This window comes from Sturnira hondurensis, unplaced genomic scaffold (genome assembly GCF_014824575.4).
Source record: "Sturnira hondurensis isolate 20B ecotype Veracruz unplaced genomic scaffold, ASM1482457v3 Scaffold0019433, whole genome shotgun sequence".
NCBI lineage: Eukaryota > Metazoa > Chordata > Mammalia > Chiroptera > Phyllostomidae > Sturnira > Sturnira hondurensis.
The window spans coordinates 1,532,800-1,552,968 of NW_028092064.1; the positions used below are offsets into that span (position 1 = coordinate 1,532,800).

A 20,169-nucleotide genomic window follows, 5' to 3' on the forward strand; every position below is an offset into this window, starting at 1 on the left:
CAACACATAATCCAACAGTTGAAAGCAGATCCTAAATGATATAACTCCCAACACTGTTCAAAGTATTATTTATCCATTACTATGTATAATAGCCACACTCTAAAAAAAACAAAACAAAACAAAAAAAACACACAAAAAAACCTCCCAGTCCCTTCTACATCGCTGTACACTAGCTAGTGATTGAACAACCTCTTTCAAGACAAAAGAATATGCTAACTGGTTTTCCAACAGACTTCCCTTAAATAGCCACTTACCTTATATGGCTCAATTCTACTCACATGAGAAATAAAAATGAAATTGGAAGCAAATGTGCCTTTGTGTTTAAGGACATGCAGAAATTTTTAACTTTTAGTGTTTTTAGTACTTCCCAACTAGAAGCCTTTTATAAGATATTGCTTTCTAAAGGAGGTTTATTGTGAAAAAGCAAGAATTTATATTTTTAGAAAATTTCTCTACATAAAATCAGTCTTATAATTCTTTACATCAGCTTTAAATATGACATTTCCACCCAACAAAGTAAATGAATTATATTTTGGAGTAAAGACTACTTTTACTACTTGCTAACAGAAAGTAGTTCAATGGTTAGACAATTTAAAAACACATGCCATGCCCTGGATGGTTTGGCTCAGTGGACTGTGCACCAGACAGAACCAAAGGGTCACCAGTTCAATTTCTAGTCAGGGAACACACCTGGGATGCGGGCCAGGTCAGGTGCCCAGTAGGGGGCACTGGAGAGGTAACCCACACATTCATGTTCCTTTCCCTCTCCTTCCCTTCCCCTCTAGAAATAAGTATTTAAAAAAAAAACTGTCATATTTCATTAAGGAGTATGTACACATACTTTTAAATCCTGTTCTTCTTCTACTTTAGGTGCTGTTTGTACTTTCATCTTCTCTGAAGATTCTTCTGTTTCCATCTCTTTGTCTGAATTCTCATCTATTTTTTCTGAATTTTCAGCACCAGTTGCTGCAAAAGAAAACACAAAATTAAATCAAAGGCACTGATACTGATAGAGCACCATAAACATTTTCTTACCCCTATAGCAGAGAACTTTGAAAAAAAAAACGTTAACTTTCTCTGTTGCCTGTGTTTCTTACTTGCTAAAGAAGCCCTAATGATTTATCAACCTGTTGTCTTCATTAAGCCAAAAAACTTTATCCTTTACAATCAGCTTTTTAATATGGGCCTATGAATGAAATTTACTTTGTTTTACTACGTTATTTTATAGTTTCTGCTTTCTCTTTCTACGTTATTAATCTTTTCTTCCAGAATATCATGGCTTCAAATTACTTAGAAAAGCTAAATATCAAACTTAGAATATATGAGAGTTCTTTATCAAGTGAGTTTTGGAAGAAAAAAAAAAAGGCTTTCCAAATCAGAGCAGCATTTTAAGCTATTTGGTAACTTCCTTCCTGATCTGCTTAAGATCTATAGACAATCTGTATTGGCCTAACCTATAACCTAGTCTTTTGGTTGGTGCTGGTGTCTGTTAGCAGTGGGAACCTCCACAAGAGAGTAGGCTTACCACCAACCTGAATGGAATAAAAGATATGAACTCTCTGTTATGTTTGCTTAACACCTGATTAACAAGCTAATCTTTTCCACTTTTTCACTTATTAGTCTGTAACAGACATTTAGTATGTATCAGACATTTTACATCAGGTGGCAGGGACAAGAATTTAATAACTTTAAGCACCATCAGAGATCTACAACTCGGAATATTCTGAAGGACAATTAGGCAGGCTCTATCAAATTAAAATGCACACACCTCCTGACATAGTAATATACCACTAGGAATCCATACAATACCACAAAAAGCTGCATTAAAAGATATATACACGATGGATGTTTATTACAGCATTACTTTTATTGTGAAGTACCATAGCAGATGTTCATAAAACGCCCTAAGATACGTAGGGAAGAATTATAACCCTAAATATACGTAGGTCAAAGATAGAAAATGGACCTTAGGGGTAAGGGAATGAGAAAGATCAAGGAGAACTTTTAGAATTCTACCTCACCATTTTCTGTATTATTGATTGAAAAGAGAAAATTCAAAGTTGTTTGCATTTATTATGTGTTTTTATTTGATTTTTAAACCATAACCTGTCAGGTATCTTCTGCTAGGTACACTCAACTACGGTTTGGTATTTAAATCTTGCTGCTAATTTTCCACTATAGAACTGGGGCCAAATGGACATAAAAACTTTAATTAGGTCTAATAAAAGACTGGAAAAATGCAGCAGGATCTCTTCCATATGACCCTGAACGAAGACATGAGTCCTCACGACAGGATCAAACTGTCTGCACAGCCAAGCGGAGGCTGGGCAGCTTGTACAGAGAGCAGAGGTGGTCTCTGCGTGCCCTGGTTCTTACATGAATCAACACAATTATTGTGGCAAGAGTAAAAAAAAGGGGGGGGGGGGTGAGTGCCAATCTTGTTTTTCTGTGTTTTGAGGAAGAAGTAATCCCCAATCAGTAGTAAATACACAACCCAATGAATGCCAGTTTTTTTTTTCAGAATCTTACTCTCCCACTAAAAGGTGGAACAGAGAAAGCTAGAGAGAAGTGAAAGGAAGCTTCCTCCCCAGCATTTTTCTAAAAAGGTAAAGTGCTGTCCCTGCTTTTTGCTGAAGAGGGAACAACAACAACAAAGGAAAATGAAAGATCTCCCCTCGGCATCTTTCACCTCTAAATCATGAATTACCAGTTTCTCCATTTTCTGGAGTCTCTCGTCCAGTTTTGCTAGAACTTCGGCTGGTAGATTCTGGACTGGTAGCTCGAACAAACATCTTCCACTTCCCCTTTTTAGACATAAGTCTACGCATTCCATCTTGAGATGCTGGCTGGCTGATATCAGAACATGGACTAGACCCTGACACACTACCATCTCCTTCCTCCAAGGCTCGCAACTCTGCCTACAAAAAATATGAAAATAAGGTTAAGAGTGTCATTAACTGTTTATTACACTTAAGTGTCTGTGAATAGCAAGAATGTGTTCTCCAAATTTAAATCCTTAGAGGACAGGAAGCATTTAATACAATTTTCCCATGAGAACTGAGCATTGTGGTCCACATCTAATTATTACTCAATAAATGCTAATTCATGATTATAGTGAACAAATACTGATTTGAAGGAGATAGGTTCTAGAAATCCACTAACAGACAAAATATCCAACAGGTATTAACACAACAGATAAAGCCTAACTTAGCTACTAGTCCCTGGAGAGGAATCAAGGAAATAGGTTCAAGGAAATATTACTGTTATAGCACCTGTTAAGATTTTGCTTCACTCAAGAAGCAGTAGATAAAACTATTCCATGAAAATCAAGGCAGAAAATGAGCAAGAATTAACTTGTTAATCAGGAAAGTTTCCTGTGGACCATCTTTTTAAAAGATGGTGCGTCTTCTCCTTTTTAAAAGAAAAACACGTGCAGTTATGGTTTCCTCATAATTCTTCTGTGATCTTACAAGCCCATTTAACTATCAAAACAATACCATGGCTGATAACTGGAGGTTGACTTGTACTTGAATTGCTGGATTAAGAAACAAGTTATCATAAGAGTTTGTAATGTTTATTTAAGAAGCTAAATATGTTTTATTCACTGTATCTATCCTTAAATCAGAACAATGTCAATCTTTATTGGTTGTCAACTAACAAAAAAGGATCACCAGGAACAAAAAAAAACCAACAACAAAAAACCCCCAAACAAACAACAACCAAAAATTGTAAACAAAACTGCATAGTTCAAAAGCTTAAACATATCTAGATGAAGGGTTAAGAAAAACAAAATCCCAATAACTGTGATGTAAACTGAGCACAGCATACCCAGAATATGATAGTATTGAGAGAAGAAAATGTGCTTTAACTAAAATTTCAAAAACTTACTTTTTTCCTTTCCAAAACGAGCTCCAGTTCAAGGGTATCTTGCTCCTCTTCCTCCTCACTCTCTCCAGATTGAACAACACTGCAAAGATCCTCCTGAGAAGGGTCTTCCATATTGTCCAATACAGTTTCCTGTGGCTTTACTATTGTTGCTGCTTCTTCTGTTGTACTTGTTTCTTTCACTTCTGAAATTGGCTCTACTTCTTTACAAATTACTTTTCTTCGCCATCTCTCCTCTTCTTCTTTTATTCCCTCGGGCAATAAAGGAGCAAGTAGTGATGCTGCCACCCCTTTCTTTTCTTCCTCATTATTTGAGAGAGCCTGAATTCCTTCATTTACTTCCTATAAGGAATAAATCTCACTTAATTTTCAAACAAATCTCACCTGTATATAGTCATGTAGAAAAAGGACTATTTTCTAGTCCCCGAAAACCCAACTCTCAATAGATTACTGTATTTGTTTCATTTCCCTTACATGTGTACAACAGAAACACTGCTACTTTAGGAAGGCAGTCTGACCTAGAACCTAATTGTTGGTGGAACTCAAACATATTCTACCCCCAACCCTGACTGTCAAAAGACAGACTAGTATGAAGCACAGATTTAAATAAGATCAGCCCTGACTGGTGTGTCTTAGTAGTTGGGTATTGTCCTGCAAAGTGAAAGGTCCCTGGTTTGACTCCCGGCTAAGGCACATGCTTGGGCTGTGGGTTTGGTCCTAGGTGGAAGGGCATGTAAGTGGCAACCGAATGATACTTCCTCCTCCTTTCTCCCTCCCTTCCCTTCTCTCTAAAAATAAATAGAAACTTTTTAAAAAGGCATGTGCCCTGACCAGAAGTTGAACCAGGGAACTTTCGCTTTGCAGGCTGACACACTCAACCCACTGAGCTACATAGCCAGAGCTAAAAATAAACAAAATCTTAAAAAATCAAATACATAAGTAAACAAGTAAGACCAAAATTTTGTCAGCTCAGCAGGTTAGAGTGTTGTCTTGACAGGACAAGGTTATGTGTTCAATCCCTGTCAGGGCACATATAAAAAGGAACTAATGAATGTGTAAACTAAGTAAAACAACAAATCAATGTTTTCCTCCCCTCTTCCTCTGTAAGACCAGTAAATTTTAAAAAAGTTTCACAGGTTCAACATATAACTGTTGATAAATCTTCACCTTACTCTTCTGTATGATGAGATAACCTCACATTTATTCTATGGAGGTGATTTAGAGGAAAATGAAATATTTCTAAAATGCAGTGGTGATTATTATTAAAGTATCTATTTCCTCTACTGGGATAATTACTTTACCTCCCTCCTGGTATTGTAAAGATGAAATTATTCTAAAAACACTTTAAAAAAAAATATAACCACCCAGTCCACCATTTAAAGCTCAAGATAAAGCTTAACAAGGGTGAGCCTGGCTTTTATCAGAGCCAATACACAGCAGGTGCTGGCGAGGATGTGAAGGAACCCTTGCGCACCGCTGGGAGGGCAGCAAAGTGGTGCAGCCACTGTGGAAAAGAACATGGAGGTGTGTCCAAAGATTGACACACGAACTACCTACAACCCAGCAATCCTGGTTCTGGGTGTTTATCTGAAGAAAATGGAAATAAAATTCGAAAAGATGTACATGCTCTTATGTTCACAGCTGCCTTATTTACACTAACAAAAAGGAAGGACATCTTGCCACTTGTAACAACATAGATAGCTAAGTGAAATAAGTCAAACAGAGAAAGACAAATACTGTCATATTTCACTTGTGTGAAAAAAAAAAAAAGAATACAGTCCTGGCTGGTGTAGCTCAGTGGATTGAACGTGAGCCTGCGAACCAGAGCATCGTGGTTCGATTCCCAGTCAGGGCAAATGCCTGGGGTGCAGGCCAGTTCCCAGCGGGGGACCCATGAGAAGCAACCATACATCAATATTCTCTTCCTCTCCTCTTCCCTTCCCCTCTAAAGATAAATAAGTAAAATCTTTTATTTAAAAAAAAAAAAAGAACAGACACATATATACAGAAAGCACATGGATGGCTATGGGGGTGCAGAAGGCTGATGGGAGAGTAAGAGATTCACAGTTCAATTATAAGTCAGTCATGGGGATATAGGTACATCGTAAGAAAAAGTCAATAATATCATAACAACTTTGTATAATGACCAATTTTTAACAGATTTATTGTGGTGACCACACTGTGTTGAACCTCTATGTTGAACAGCTGAAACTAATACAATATTGCACTGGCAACTATACTTATGTGGAATCCCCAAATAAAACTGTTTTGAAGCCAGAAGGGGACCTGAAGCCATGCCTACTCGGCTGCTTCCACAGCCTTTACCATGACCCGAGGAGCCTCTTAGGTACCCAAAGCTCTAAAAGAACCACTGAACTTGTCAAACAGCTATAAGTGCTATGTAATAAACAGAAACATATTAAATAAAACTTTAAGAAATGGAATTTATTCTATTTCACATCTGTGTTAGGCTTATTATATACCTGTGCCAGAGTAACATTTAAATTCTTCAGATTTAAAAATAAGCAAATGAGGTAAGTCGTAATACTGACCTTTTTAACTTCTCGCTTGGCTCCAACTGATCCACTTTTACTACTGGAAACAGAAATATTTTTTTCCTTATTATACATGTCTGTATTTACCACAAAACTAGCTTCAGCACCTGTCACAGAACTTAAAAAAAAAAAATCTCAGCAAGAAAAATAGAAGGCAAATATTATCATTAAAAAATTAAGACTCTGGTTTCCTCCTAGGTAATTCAAGTCTATTCCTACCTGGGCTGATAATGTTGTAATCCTTGTACCTGGGTGGCAAGATACTGGGGTAACTCCCAAGTCACTTCATTTGTTTGTGTGTTCCAGTAATAATAGCATCCTGTGTTCTCATCCCACACTTCTTGCCAATCTCCCATCTCAATTTCAACTAGAAGAAAATAAAACAAATGTTAAGTACAAATTCCTCCACAATTCGGACCTTATAGCCCAAGCCATTTCTTAAGCCGTAACAATCTAACGCGGTTTCTCAACCTTAGCCATGTTAGTTAAATTGGGCAAGACAGTTCTTTGCTGTGGTGGTGGTGGGGGGGCAGTCTCACCCAGAGTTGAGCAACATCCTGGCCTCTACCCCTCTGTTGTGACAACCAAAATTATCTCTAGACATTGTCAAATGTCCCCCGAGGGGCAACCCCCATTACCTTTGCATACTTAAAAAAAAAAAGCAGTTTGATAATGCAAAACTCACTTTGAACCTCAAAACACTTTTTAAAATAATGACTTCAATCATTCACTTGGCACAAGCTATTACTGGTTAAAGGAGCAAGCAATTATCTTTCAAATAATAAAAATATTTCCTAGTAATTTTCAGAGGCAACTGTCCCACTTATTATTTTCCCAAATACTGTATTTTAAAAGGCAGAATCAGCCCTGGCCAGTGTGGCTCAGTCGGCTGGAGTGTTGTCCCACATCCAAAGTGTGGAGGGTTTTAACTTCTGGTTAGGGCACGTACCTAAACCTACGGCTGTGGGTTCAGTTTCCTAGTTGGGGTGTGTATGAGAGGCAATTAATTTGATGTTTCTCTCCCTCTCCCTTCCCTGCTCTCTAAAAATGAGTAAGTATGTGCTCGGGTGAGGATTTTTAAATAATAATTAAAAAATTAATAAAAAGGCAGAATCCTACAATCTGGAGCCAAAGCATGCGGGCATTCATCTTTGGAAATCTCAATGCCTAAAACAGCTTTACGGGTTGCACTTTAGATTTCTTTAAAAACCAAAGGATCCAGCTTACCTCCTGCCAGTGAACACTGAGTGTCATACTGCCACCCTGATGTCTGGGTTGAGTCCGTTCCATTTGAAGTAGTGGAAGAAAGGGAAGATGCTGCTGATTCCTTTGGCTCTGGGCGAGGTGGAGTTGGAGGTGGAGCAGAAGCTCCTACAGGAGCTGCAGGCTGAGGAGCTGTTATTGCATCAATCTCCTTTAGAAAGAAAACAGTAAATCCATTAATCACATCCAAACCAGAAAATTGAGAAAATGGCAATCACTTAAAAAAAAAATACTACATGTTCAGTTCTTAGCTTCTCAAATCAAAATCCTTATCTCCTAGTTACACAAGTCCCCCCAGACCTTTCTATTCTCCATCTTTCTCTCTTACACCCTGACAAAAAGGAGAGAGAGAGATGGGGAGGAACTAAGGAAGAAAGGTAAAGGGGGAGAAGGGAGAGTGAGACACAGACTGGTAAGTAGGCCAGTCAATTGAGATCTGGGTTTCCAAGCGGCTTCAATAACTTAGAAACCCAAGCAAAAGTGCTACTAACCGCTAGAAAGTTGGCCAATGTACTATCAATATCGGCTGATTGATTTCCATTTGCCTCTTTAGACTGTGCTGGTTTTTCTGAAATGTCACTCTCTTCATCATCACTATCAGCATATGCACCAAGTAAGCATAAACCTCCTAGAAACAAAAAGGTAAACATTAGTTATAGCAATGCTAACATGTACTAGGTAATACCCAAGGAAAAAATATAACATGGTTCTTTAGCTAAACAGTTTATATTTAGTTTGCTTACAGATTAGAGCAACCCTCAAAACAAACCATCAGTGAATTATCAGAGCTATAAATTACATTACACACTTAGAGCTAATAAAATCAATCTGCATAGCTACTTGACACTCTACTTAAAATACATGCTCAGTCACTCAGCCTTATATTCTGTCAAAATAGCATACAATATATCCTGATTTTAGCATTTGTTAATTTATGTATTTATCTCAAACAAGTAAACCAATTAGGGTTTAGTAGATGAAACAAGAAATGTTCAAAACCAAAAACAAAGTTCTTTAAAAAAATTTTTATGGAGAAAGAAATAGCAATATATTGTTTCACTTATTGATGCATTCATTAGTTGATTCTTGTAAGTGCCCTGAGGGGAATCGAACCCTCAAACTTGTTGTATCAGGATGACATGCACAAATGTTGTCCTGATATAAAGCATATTTATGAAAGCATAAGTAAGTGGAATAGAAGGTACATAAAGTGTTTAATCCTAGCCAGACTTTTCAGCTTTATTAACAAGACTAAATTTCCCAGTGTCTGGCACATTCTATGTTCCCAATAAGTATTTGGTAAACGTCTCATTTACCAAAAGCAAATTCTAGTTTTCTTTGTTGTAATTTCATAAGTGAATTCCTGGGTTAATGTAAAAATAAACGTAACTGCTTCATATTATACAAGAGTTCACATTCAATGCTTTAGTCACCTAAGTGTTTTAGCATATAGGTTAAATTTTTTACACTAAATACTAATTTCTAAAATACTACTTTAAACTGATTAAAATGATCTAAAGTAGGCATTTAACAGTATTACCAAATATTTTATTTCTTGTGGTTTTGGGACAGGCTACCTTTCCTAGCCTGGTAAGGGCAGGGCTACAAAAGGAGACATTTCTGTACGGACAAAGTCTGCACTTTAGCACCTAATGGTTTTTTTGAGGAAAGGAGGAAGATGGAAATATCTGTATTTTTTCATAACAATACCTCTCAGTTTAGAGACAATCATAGATCTAATTGCCCAAATCACTGTCCTTAATGCTACTTACACCCTTTGGTAAAATTCTAACCAAGGGGGCTGTGTGAAATTTTAATTACAAAGTTCCTAAAGCAGAGGTAATTCCCCATGCTCACCAAGGCTCCACTGATTATTTTTTAAAAGATTTTACTTATTTTTAGAGAAGGAAAACAAGGGGGAGAGGGAAATGTCGAGTTGGGAGAGAAACATCAATTGGCTGCATTGTACACGCACTGAACTGGGGACCTGGGCCACAACCCAGGCCTGTGCCTTGACCAGGAACCAGCAACCTTCTGGTTTGCAGGACAACGCCCAGCCCACTGAGCCACTCCAGTCAGGGCTCTACCTATTTCTTTTCTCTGTACCTCAGAGTTTTCTATAGCACACACATCAAACCTCTTCTAAGCTCCTAATAACATAATGACTATTAAATAAGGAAAGTAAATGAAAATTATTAAACTCAGTATTTGGGGGAGGAGGCATACTTAATATCATTAGAGACTGTACATTAAATTGATTCAGTATTTTTCCTTTTAAATTTTTTTCATTGATTTGTGGAAGAGAGGGAGGAAGGGAAGGGGGGGTGGAGAGATGGAAACATGGCTTTGTTGTTCCACTTATTTCCACACTCATTGGTTGTTTCTTGTAGGTGCCCTGACTGGGAAAGGGCTGAACCCAAAAGAACCTGCCAGTTTGTTGTCTGGGGACAATGCTCTAACCAACACACTAGCTGGCCAGGGCAACTCAGTATTTCTTAGTAACAATCTGGTAACAAGTATCAAGAGCTACTTCAAGTCTGTTTTAACTAGATAATCTCATCTTTGAGAATATAACCCCAAGAAATAAAAAAAAATTTTTTTGCACAAGTTTCTAACAGACTTAATCAAATAATTAAAAGCTGTGAATGACTCAAATGCTCTCAAATAGGGGACTGGCAAAGCAACTACAACTCGGTATCAGATACAATATTATTTTATGATTAGTTAGACCGTTATAGTATTACATGAAACAATGCTGAGGGGATAATAAGTTACACTAATGGAATAAAAATAAGATAGCCCTGGCTGGTGTAGCTCAGTGGATTGAGCGTGGGCCTGTGAACCACACGATCGCGGTTCGATTCCCAGTCAGGGCACATGCCTGGGTTGCAGGGCGGTTGGTTCCCTGCAGGCCAACTCCCAGCAGGGGACACACGAAAGGCAACCATACATTGATGTTTCTCTCCCTCTCTCCTTCACCTCTAAAGATAAATAAATAAATAAAATTTAAAAAAGAAGAAAAAGAAAAAACATAGTGAACTCTTGAGTACCTACTCTATTACACTAAGCCATTCAAAGGAAGTAAAATAATATATGTAGTTTACAAATAAAAAATAGTATTTTCTAGTTTCAATTATTTCTCTCACAATGAGGTTTTAGCTTTTCTAACCCACACTGGGTTTCATTCTCTTTCTTTTTAAAAAGATTTTATTTATTTTTGAGGGGGAGGGGCAGATGGAGAAAGGGAAAAGAAACAATGATATGCGAGAGAAACACTGACCAGTTGCCTTTTAGAGGCCCCCATCTGGGGACCCCGCCTGTGGGGGCCCGCCAGGCCATAAGGGGACCAAGGACAGAGTTCTCCACTGTGAGAATGGTGGATGAACTTGGTTTCTGGTCCCTGGAGCCGGTGGGTACCTTGACACTTTCCTAACCTTCTAGTTCCCAGCCTTGAAAGACACAACAAGACCCTGGCACAGGTGTCATGTTCCCAGATGGTTATGAGAACTTCTTGCCCTTTTGATAGCTTAAGGGAGTGCACGAACTTTGAAAAACAACATTGTTTCTAGTTCCCTGCAGTCTTGCTTTAGGCATTAACAGTTTGTATATAAGACAGCTGTTCCTTGAATAAATTTGCCATTTGCCAGCAGAGCACTTGGTCCTCTCCATTTTTCAAGTCCCTCGCCTCACCTCGTGACCACGCTTGCTGCAGCGGGCTGCGGCACCCGCCTGTGCTGTGCACTGACCAGGACCGAACCCATAACCTTTCGGTCCACAGGTGAGGGCTGAATCCACTGAGCCACACAAACCAGGGCTCTTTCTTTTCCCTTTTTTTGGTAAGTGGAAAAAAATGGGAGGAGGAAGAAACGAGTATCTATTATTACAGGTGTCACTAAGTAAAAAAGTATACCAAACTTAAAAGAATTATTGGGTTGGCCAAAAAGTTTTAGTTTTTTTCTATATAATGGTTTTAGTTCAGCTTAGTTATTTTTTAAGATTTTATTTATTTTTAGAGAGAGCGGGGGNGGTCCTCTCCATTTTTTAAGTCCCTCGCCTCACCTCGTGACCACGCTTGCTGCAGCGGGCTGCGGCACCCGCCTGTGCTGTGCACTGACCAGGACCGAACCCATAATCTTTCGGTCCACAGGTGAGGGCTGAATCCACTGAGCCACACAAACCAGGGCTCTTTCTTTTCCCTTTTTTTGGTAAGTGGAAAATGGGAGGAGGAAGAAACAAGTATCTATTATTACAGGTGTCACTAAGTAAAAAAGTATACCAAACTTAAAAGAATTATTGGGTTGGCCAAAAAGTTTTAGTTTTTTTCTATATAATGGTTTTAGTTCAGCTTAGTTATTTTTTAAGATTTTATTTATTTTTAGAGAGAGCGGGGGAGGGAGGGAGAGAGGGAGAGAAGTATCAGTGTGTTGTTGCCTCTCAATGTGGCCCCCACTACAGACCTGGCCTTCAACCCAGGCATATACCCTGACTGGGATTCCAATCGCAGGTCAATGCTGAATCCACTGAGCCACACCAGCCAGGGCTGTGCTTAGTTATCTTTAACTTCATTAAAAACATTAAAACAACAACAACAACAAAACCAAAAAAACAAAATAAAAACCCCACCAAAATTGGTTGTTTTTATACAGCCATTTTAATATTGAAAATATTGAAGTTGGAAGAAAATACAATTTTTGGTGCATTATTATTTCAAAAAAGGTAAAAATGCAACTGAAATGCAAAACAAAAACAAAAACAAACAAAATGATTTGTGCAGTACATGAAGAAGGTGCTGTGATTGATAGAATGTGTCAAAAGAAGTCGAACTACTGACATTTTGGCCAAATAATTCTTTGCTGTGGGGCTGTCTTATGCATTGGAAGATGTGTAGCAGCAGCCCTGACCTCTACTCTCTAGAAGCCCATAGTGGGAGACAGCTGACATACTCAAATTATCCAAATCAATCGTTACTGGTGAAAATGAAAATTGTGTTTTATTTTACGGAAAAAACGTAACATTTTTCTGGCCAACCCAATACTACTAATTACAGAATAGTAAATACCGAAACATATTTTAGCCTTTCAAGATACATATGTATATCACACATTTGGCACTTGCTCTGCACAAAACTTTATATAAATTGTTCAACGTACTCATCAAAAATAACATTTAGGGCTGCCAGATCCATTTTATAGGTGAATATGGTCCTGAGGTCTTAGAATGAACATGAGAGTGAAGATCTGAACCCAAATTTGTCTACAAAATCACTGTTGCAAATACTGTAACCCTTAACGCAGGGGTGTCAAACTCATTTTCATCAGCCTTGTGGTTGCCTTCAAAGGGCCAAACGTAATTTCAACTTCTTAACAGTTAACAAGTAGTTTCCTAAAATTGTTTTGGACCTTTGAAGGCAAAATGAGGCTGATGGGGCCCCCAGTGAAAATGAGTTTCACACCCCTGCCTTGCTTAAGAGCACTTTTCAGCTCCACTAACCTATCAAAGATACCAATCAAAGCGATGAGTTAGAAAAGAAATCGAGAAGACACAGATGGTACCTGAGCTAGAGGGAGAAGCCAGACCATTCACTACAAAATGGCATTAGAATAGTGCAAAGTAATTTGGGTACAGATTATTCAGCAATGCATTTACATTGGCTGAACTGTACATATACCAACAAACTGAGAGATTTAAAATTTCTATTTTGCCATGCCAGGTAGCTCAGTTGATTAGAGTGTACCCCCCTGTTCACCAAGGTTGCAGTCCCATCCCTGGTCAGGGTGTGCACAAGAATCAACCAATGAATGCATAAATAAGTGGAACAATGAATCGTTGTTTCGTTCTCCCCCTTCCTCTCTCTCTAAAATCAACCAATAAAACAAATAAAAATAAATTAAATTTCTACTTTAATGAAACTTAAATTAGCCAACACTGAAGCAGTTAACAAAACACTCCATATATATAACCAGTTTGATCCTAATGAAAGATATTGTAGAAAAAAATGTAAAAAGTTATACCTGTTGCTTTAACGGCTGTAGGCCTGGAGGTCATGACTGGTTTCGGAGGGTTCTGAACAACTCTGGGAGCCTCCACCACCACTTCCTGCTCATCTGGATTTAGAGAACGAACAAAAGAAAACTAGTCAGACAATGGACCAGAGAAACACTACAGGAGACAAAAGCAATCTTTGATTTGACCTTTCAAGTCTAGATCTATTTATTATTTTTTAAAATTTATTTAATTATTATTCAAGTACAGTTTTCCGTCTTTTACTCCCATCCCAGCCCACCCTCCCCACCTTAGTTTTTGTCCATGTGTCCTTTATACTTGTTCCTGTGAGATCTCACTTTTTAAAAGACAGTGTATAATCCATCACTGACCAAAATAACTGAGAGACAAATAAGCAAAACTAGAATCTTCTACTGACTTTAACATTAATGATCTGAACAATATAGCCCTGACTGGTGTGGCTCAGCTGGCTGCGGGTCCTTAGGCAAAGCCAAAGGTCAAGGTTGAAATCTGCCTCAGGGCACATGCCTGGGTTGGGGGTTTGGGTCTCTGGTGGGGGTGAGGCAAGTGATCCGGGTTTCTCTCTTTCTATTCTTCTTCCTCTCTCTAAAAATACGTGAAATCTTTAAAAATTAATCTGAACATTATAAATAAAAATTACATCTGAAATAATCTCACACACAATAAATGTTCCCCAAACTACCACCAAGCCTTTACAGCAAGCACGTTCGCTTCTCAACGTGACTTTTTTAACACCTGAAATGAGTGCAGCTTCTCTGGCGTCTAGTCCCTGGTTTAGGGCTGTCGAGTTACCTTTTTTTTTTAATTAAAAAAGTTTTTTCCGCTGTAGTTTACATTCAACATTATTTTGTGTTAGTTTCAACTGCACAGCACAGTGGTTAGACAATCTTGTAAATTACCTTTAATCCAAGTACCAGTCCGGGAAGAAACACACAAGTATGGTACCTGGGAACCCCCAAACCGCACTTCTTCAAAGATTTTTGGGATAACTGCCAATTTGGGGTTACCGAAGCTTTGGATGGCACATACTGTAAAAAAGCCTTGCTCACTTCTGAAGGGTTTCTCTCGGTTTCAACAAAAACGAAGAGAAAAGCAGATGACGTGTAAAAAAGGCCAGGTTCCACAGTTGCCAAGCCGTGGATGGGTGAACGCATACCCCATTATGGACCCCTTAAGTTATCCAAAACCGAGTGCGGACATTAACGAGGCTCAGCGTGCCAGGCCAACCCCTGCACCAGAGATGGCGCCTCAGGGACCCGCACGCAGGGCTCCGCGCGGCCCCTTCCGTCGCCTTGCGGCCTGCAGCGTCGTCTTCTCAGGCCCCACGCAGCAGGCCTCGATGCGGACCCCGCCCGCCCGCGTTCCTCCTCTTCCCAGAGCCCTGCCCAAGAAACTAGGCCGCAAGCCCCGAGCTGGAGTTTCGGACGCCCCACCTAGAGGCCGGGGCCCTCCGCGCACCCTTACCTTCCGAAGGCGAGTCTTCTGGGGCGGCCGCGGCAGTCACCGCGGTCGGCGGCGGCGGGGCCGCTGGGGCTGGCTGGCTGGGTGCTGACACCGAGGCTGGCTGGCTGGGCGTCGCCGCCGTCGAGTCCGGCTCGGTGTCGAGTTCCGGCTCCGGGTCCCTGCTCGGCGTGCTACTCCGAGGACCCGGCGGAGAGAGCTGCAGAATAGGCCTACGGCCGGGTACCGCCCTGGACTTCTTCCCCATCGCGAGCCCAAGCGCGAGCTGCTCGCGTCAGGAAGCCGAGAAGGGCGGCGCTCGGCGCGGCGCTGCGTAATCAATATTCATACACCGGGACACCGCCTCCTGCAAGAATCCGATTTTTTAACCGCGGAACGCGCGCATGCGCGCGCAAGCGCTCTAGGCCTTGCAGGTTCTTTTGGCTCCTTACCTTCTAGGTGGGGGGAAGGGCGGACTTTACCCATAACGCTACACGATTGGCTATTTTGGCCCATAGAAGGAGCCGGTAGCCAATGGAAAGGAACAAGGAGAGAGTCAAGCCAATAGTTCGGAAGGGCCTGAGTTTACATTTCCCTAGCACCCCGGGCTCCGCCCATGCGTCTTTTGCGAAGTCTTTTCTCTCCCTTCTTGTCCTCCATGTTGTACCTGTTCTCTGCTTACTGTTCGTTGTCATTTGTCCTTTAGGAAGATGTGCTGCTTTCTAGGAGTTTTTAGGGCTTTTCTCAAGTTTGCCCCTCATTATTGTGGATTAATTCGGGTATAGCAATGAACAATAGATATAGTAGAGGGTCTTATGCGTTTCTGAATATTTTTCTTAGATCACAAAGATGATGTCTCATTGTGTTGCTTGTCAGCTAAGAAAAAAATCTAGACGTATTGTATAGGAGGTAGAAGCCCAAATCGTGGCAGTGGGATACAGGAGCCTTCCCAATCGGGCTCACTGGTAGCCTTAATCTGCTTTATTTAGCTTTTTTTTAAGCACCCAACGGCCCCCGCCCCCCGCCCCCATTCTGGAGCCAAAAGCTTGGAACACCATTTCACCTTCAATCCTTCACAGTCCGGAATAACCACCTCACCACATGCGATTTTTTTTTTTTAATTCCTAAGACCCGGCGCAGGCATTAACTTGCCCTAGCACTTAATGTTTATATATAGTTAGTACTCATTTACCCCTTCTAAACTGAACTTACGAAGAAATCCAGTGGTATATATTTTTATACTCCCGGCCGCTCAGTTCTTACTGAGCATGTGATATTTAACATTTACCCAGAACTTAATTATATTGGGAGGACAAGGACTCTCCACTATATGATGTAAATATGGTATTTTGTTAAAAAAATATTGAATTTAGAAGCAGAAACATCAATTTGTTGTTCCACTTATTTATGCATTCATTAGTTGCTTTATGTGCCCTCACCAGGGATCGCACAGGCAACTTGGGGTATCAGGATGATGCTCTAACCTAGGGGTCCCTCCGCCCACCTGGCATGTTAGGAACCCCGCAGCACAGCAGGTGACCAGTGGGCCAGGGAATCTATACTAGCATTTCGGCCTGAGCTCTGCCTCCTGTCTCCACTACCTCCACCCCCTTATTAGGTGGAAAAATTGTCTTCCAGGAAACAGGTTCCTAGCGCCAAAAAGGTTGCGGAACCCTGTTCTAACCAACTGAATGACCCGGTGTTTTTTTTTTTTTTTTAAACACGCAACATCCTTGTATAAGGGTCATGCTAATCTTCTCCGTATTGTTCCAATTTTAGTATATGTGCCACCACCAAAGACAGCACTAAATATGGTGCTGATAATATAAAAATTAAAGTCTTATGTAAACTCAAGGAGCATTCGAGGTCATGCTCTCCAGCATGTATCATCATCAGTTTGGCTCAAGTAAATGCATAAAAATTCTCTGAAACAAACAAACAACTGAAGAAAGGTCAAAGGACACACAAGGAAATAATATACAATTTGTTTCCTTAAAAGATAAATTTTAATATACAGAATAAAATGCAAGATTTTATTTTTCACTTTCCCCAAATTTGTGGGCATGAGTGCTTTTAAATCTGCCAGGAAAGTTTACATTATTAGATTGATGGTATGATCAAGTCCGGCTTGATTATCATAAATCATAGAGGTTAACAGAATTTACTTTGAAAATGTTATTTTTTAAAAAAAGATTTTATTTCTTTCTAGAGAGAGGAGAAGGGAAGGAGAAAGAGGGAGAGAAACTTCAATGTGTGGTTGCCTCTCACCCACCCCCTACTGGGGACCTGGCCAACAACCCAGGCAGGTGCCCTGACTGGGAATCTAACCAGAGACCCTTTGGTTTGCAGGTCAGCGCTCAATCCACTGAGCTAAACCAGCCAAGGCAAAAATCTGTAACTTTTATAGATGATGGATTTCTGATTTTTTTCTTAGCTAAGAGTTCATGTATCTGGTTATTCAGAACCAGATTTAAAATAAGTTATCTTCTTTCTTTAACACCTGTCATTTTTTTAGGCTTAATTTAGGCAAGTTATTTAATAGTTTATTGAAGATCATACAAAAACTCCACAATAAATAATGGAAAGAGTATGTAAAATCATTAGCCTCTGCAATGCAGAAAATACATGTCAATTCTGGACCAAAATAATTCCATTGAATTACAAAACGTGAGAGGGAAAAATGAAAGAATTTACAGTGACCGTGTGTGGTGGTCAGCTACAACAAACCAACAACCATCACCCATTGTGAGAAGTGAAGGTGGGTTTTAATTTGCAGATAAAGAATGTCTTCAGTAGTTTAAAAAAATATAAACTCTAAAAAAGCTTGTGAATCATATACAAAAGCAGCTGTCTGAGACCAAGTTTGAAACCAGAAACTGTGTGTTCGCACCGCCAGCAAGCACAGGTCCTGCGACTCTTCTGCCCTCCTCCTCTTGCGTGGAATGCAGACTCAAATGTTGTACACCTCATTTACAGGTACAAAAATCAGCCTGGAGTACAGGGTTCCTGTAAAGTCTTAAGCCCAAAGAGGCACCAAGCAGTTACAAAGGCTGGGCAACCATCTGGATCACAAGTTCCGACGATATAATAAATCTCGGGTTGCCTTATCAACTTTTTGCTGGTAGTCCTCCAATTTGTCGAGTATTTTCTGAGACAGCTGTAAGAAGGAAATCATTACAGAGTATGTCAGTACTGAAAAAGACTGAGGTTATTAGTCACTTTGACTCCACCAACCAGACTCCCCCTAATAAAAATGTTAGCCACTCTGCTTCATTTCATCATTATTCAGTGTAGGAGTCGGCTTTGTGACATTACTGATAAAACCAGACTTCTCCGATCCTGTTTGCCTAATGAATTTTCTAAATATGCAAATCACAGCATTGGCATATTTAGAAATATTCAAGAAAAGCATTACCAGCTCTCTTCCTAGAACCAGAGGGGCCATATCTGATTTAACAAATCACTTTATGCAAGGATTGGGACAGCAAGTTAAGGGCAGCGCATGACTTCTGCCGCCCCCTTACTCCTTGGGAACTGGAGAGCCAGCTGTCAGCTGTACCTGCTGGCGCAGGCACACAGAGGAAAGGCCCAGCTCACCGCAATGTTGTGACTGTTGGCACTGTTCTCTCCCAGCACCTGGAGAAGCTGATCAATGGAAGAGTACGGGAGCCACACCATTGGAGCAGTTGCAGACAGTGGAAACTGAAAGAAAAAGTATCTTTTAAGGAAAATCAGAAAAGTGGATAGTTCCTTTCACAGGCACTGATCACATAAAATGCTTAGTTTTTTTCACAATGAGAAGCTGTAAGTATGGGTGCGCACACACAGACACACAAATTGAACCCCCTTCTCTTTTTCAACTGGGGAACTTATCCTTTTGTCAATTAAATAACTTTTTTGCTTTCAGTTTTTTAAAAAGTTTTCTTTAAAGATTTTATTTATTTATTTTTAGAGAGAGGAGAAGGGAGGGAGAAAGAGAAGGAGAGAAACACCAGTGTGTGGTTGCCTCTCAAGCCATCCCTACTGGGGATTTGGCCCACAATCCAGGCATGGGCCCTAACTAGGAATTGAACCAGTGACCCTTTGGTTCACAGGCCAGCGCTCAATCCACTGAGCCAGGGCTAAATCAAATGTATTTTTAAATTTATGTCACCTCTTATCTTAAACCCTAAGGCTTCTAAGTTTATCATATTAAAGATAAACACACTCAATAAAACTTCTCCAAATTTTCAAGAAATACTTTTACAGTCTGAAATTTAGATTCAAATTATCTGGGGAAAAAAAAGATTTGGAAAAGGAAAGTTTAACTTTCAAATTTCTGAATACATTCCTGAGAGTTTAGGAGCTTGGCTCTGTAGCTCACTAAGCTGGAATTTCAGACATGGCTCTTCTACCTATATACTGTCGGTGTGAGCTTTGACAGCTTCAAGTTAACCTCTGAGCTTTGTTTCTTAATGGTTTAAAAAAAGGAAAAACGGGATTAAAACACCCCTTACAGTCTGCTGTAAGAGTTAAATGAGAAAGCACTGGTAGTGATGCACACACAAAAAAGCATTTTGTTCTTATTCACCTCCTTCCTCCACATACCAACTAAAGCCCCATTCCTTTGATAGAGAAAAATAAAATGTACTACCATTTTATAAACAGGGAACTGAAGATTCTTAAGAGTGCCAGCCCCTAATGTTGTAGAAAACAAGTTGTATAACCACTAACAGTAAAGGTTAAGTCCACCATTCTAATTTCATTTATTTTTGGATCCTGGTTTTATTTAGTGAGATAATACAGATTTAAATGACACGTGTATACATGCCTACCTCAATTCCAAAGTACTGGTGTCCTTTTCCCAGAACAGCATCCACATATTCTGAAACCAAATCCACAGCTTCTTCCAAAAGGTCATAGTTTAAGTACAGACGGAGCAACTCAGCCGCATCAACCTTCTGTAAAGAGTCGGTGATTATGAACACCCATCCGATTCCACCTTACCCAGGCATAGACCAAA

The 20,169-nt window shown here is 39.9% G+C and overlaps 2 protein-coding genes and 1 pseudogene across 2 annotated transcripts in view; all 3 read right to left on the reverse strand.

Annotated features, from left to right (window-relative positions):
• FNBP4 (formin binding protein 4) overlaps window positions 1–15,492 on the reverse strand; it is a 41,184-nt gene extending 25,692 nt beyond the window's left edge. Inside the window, exons 1-9 of the mRNA XM_037028004.1 lie at window positions 15,192–15,492; window positions 13,715–13,807; window positions 8,195–8,331; window positions 7,668–7,854; window positions 6,660–6,807; window positions 6,438–6,558; window positions 3,889–4,227; window positions 2,708–2,918; window positions 842–966 (exon numbers count right to left, since the gene is read on the reverse strand). Coding sequence (XP_036883899.1) covers window positions 842–966; window positions 2,708–2,918; window positions 3,889–4,227; window positions 6,438–6,558; window positions 6,660–6,807; window positions 7,668–7,854; window positions 8,195–8,331; window positions 13,715–13,807; window positions 15,192–15,435 — 1,605 coding nt within the window. The 5' untranslated portion in view covers window positions 15,436–15,492. The remainder of the gene's footprint in view (window positions 1–841; window positions 967–2,707; window positions 2,919–3,888; window positions 4,228–6,437; window positions 6,559–6,659; window positions 6,808–7,667; window positions 7,855–8,194; window positions 8,332–13,714; window positions 13,808–15,191) is intronic.
• A 1,365-nt stretch (window positions 15,493–16,857) lies between these two features.
• LOC118974569 (uncharacterized) lies at window positions 16,858–16,973 on the reverse strand (annotated as a pseudogene).
• Window positions 16,974–17,572: 599 nt separating this feature from the next.
• NUP160 (nucleoporin 160) overlaps window positions 17,573–20,169 on the reverse strand; it is a 39,385-nt gene continuing 36,788 nt past the window's right edge. The window contains exons 34-36 of the mRNA XM_037027934.1: window positions 19,982–20,107; window positions 18,765–18,869; window positions 17,573–18,324 (exon numbers count right to left, since the gene is read on the reverse strand). Coding sequence (XP_036883829.1) covers window positions 18,235–18,324; window positions 18,765–18,869; window positions 19,982–20,107 — 321 coding nt within the window. The 3' untranslated portion in view covers window positions 17,573–18,234. The remainder of the gene's footprint in view (window positions 18,325–18,764; window positions 18,870–19,981; window positions 20,108–20,169) is intronic.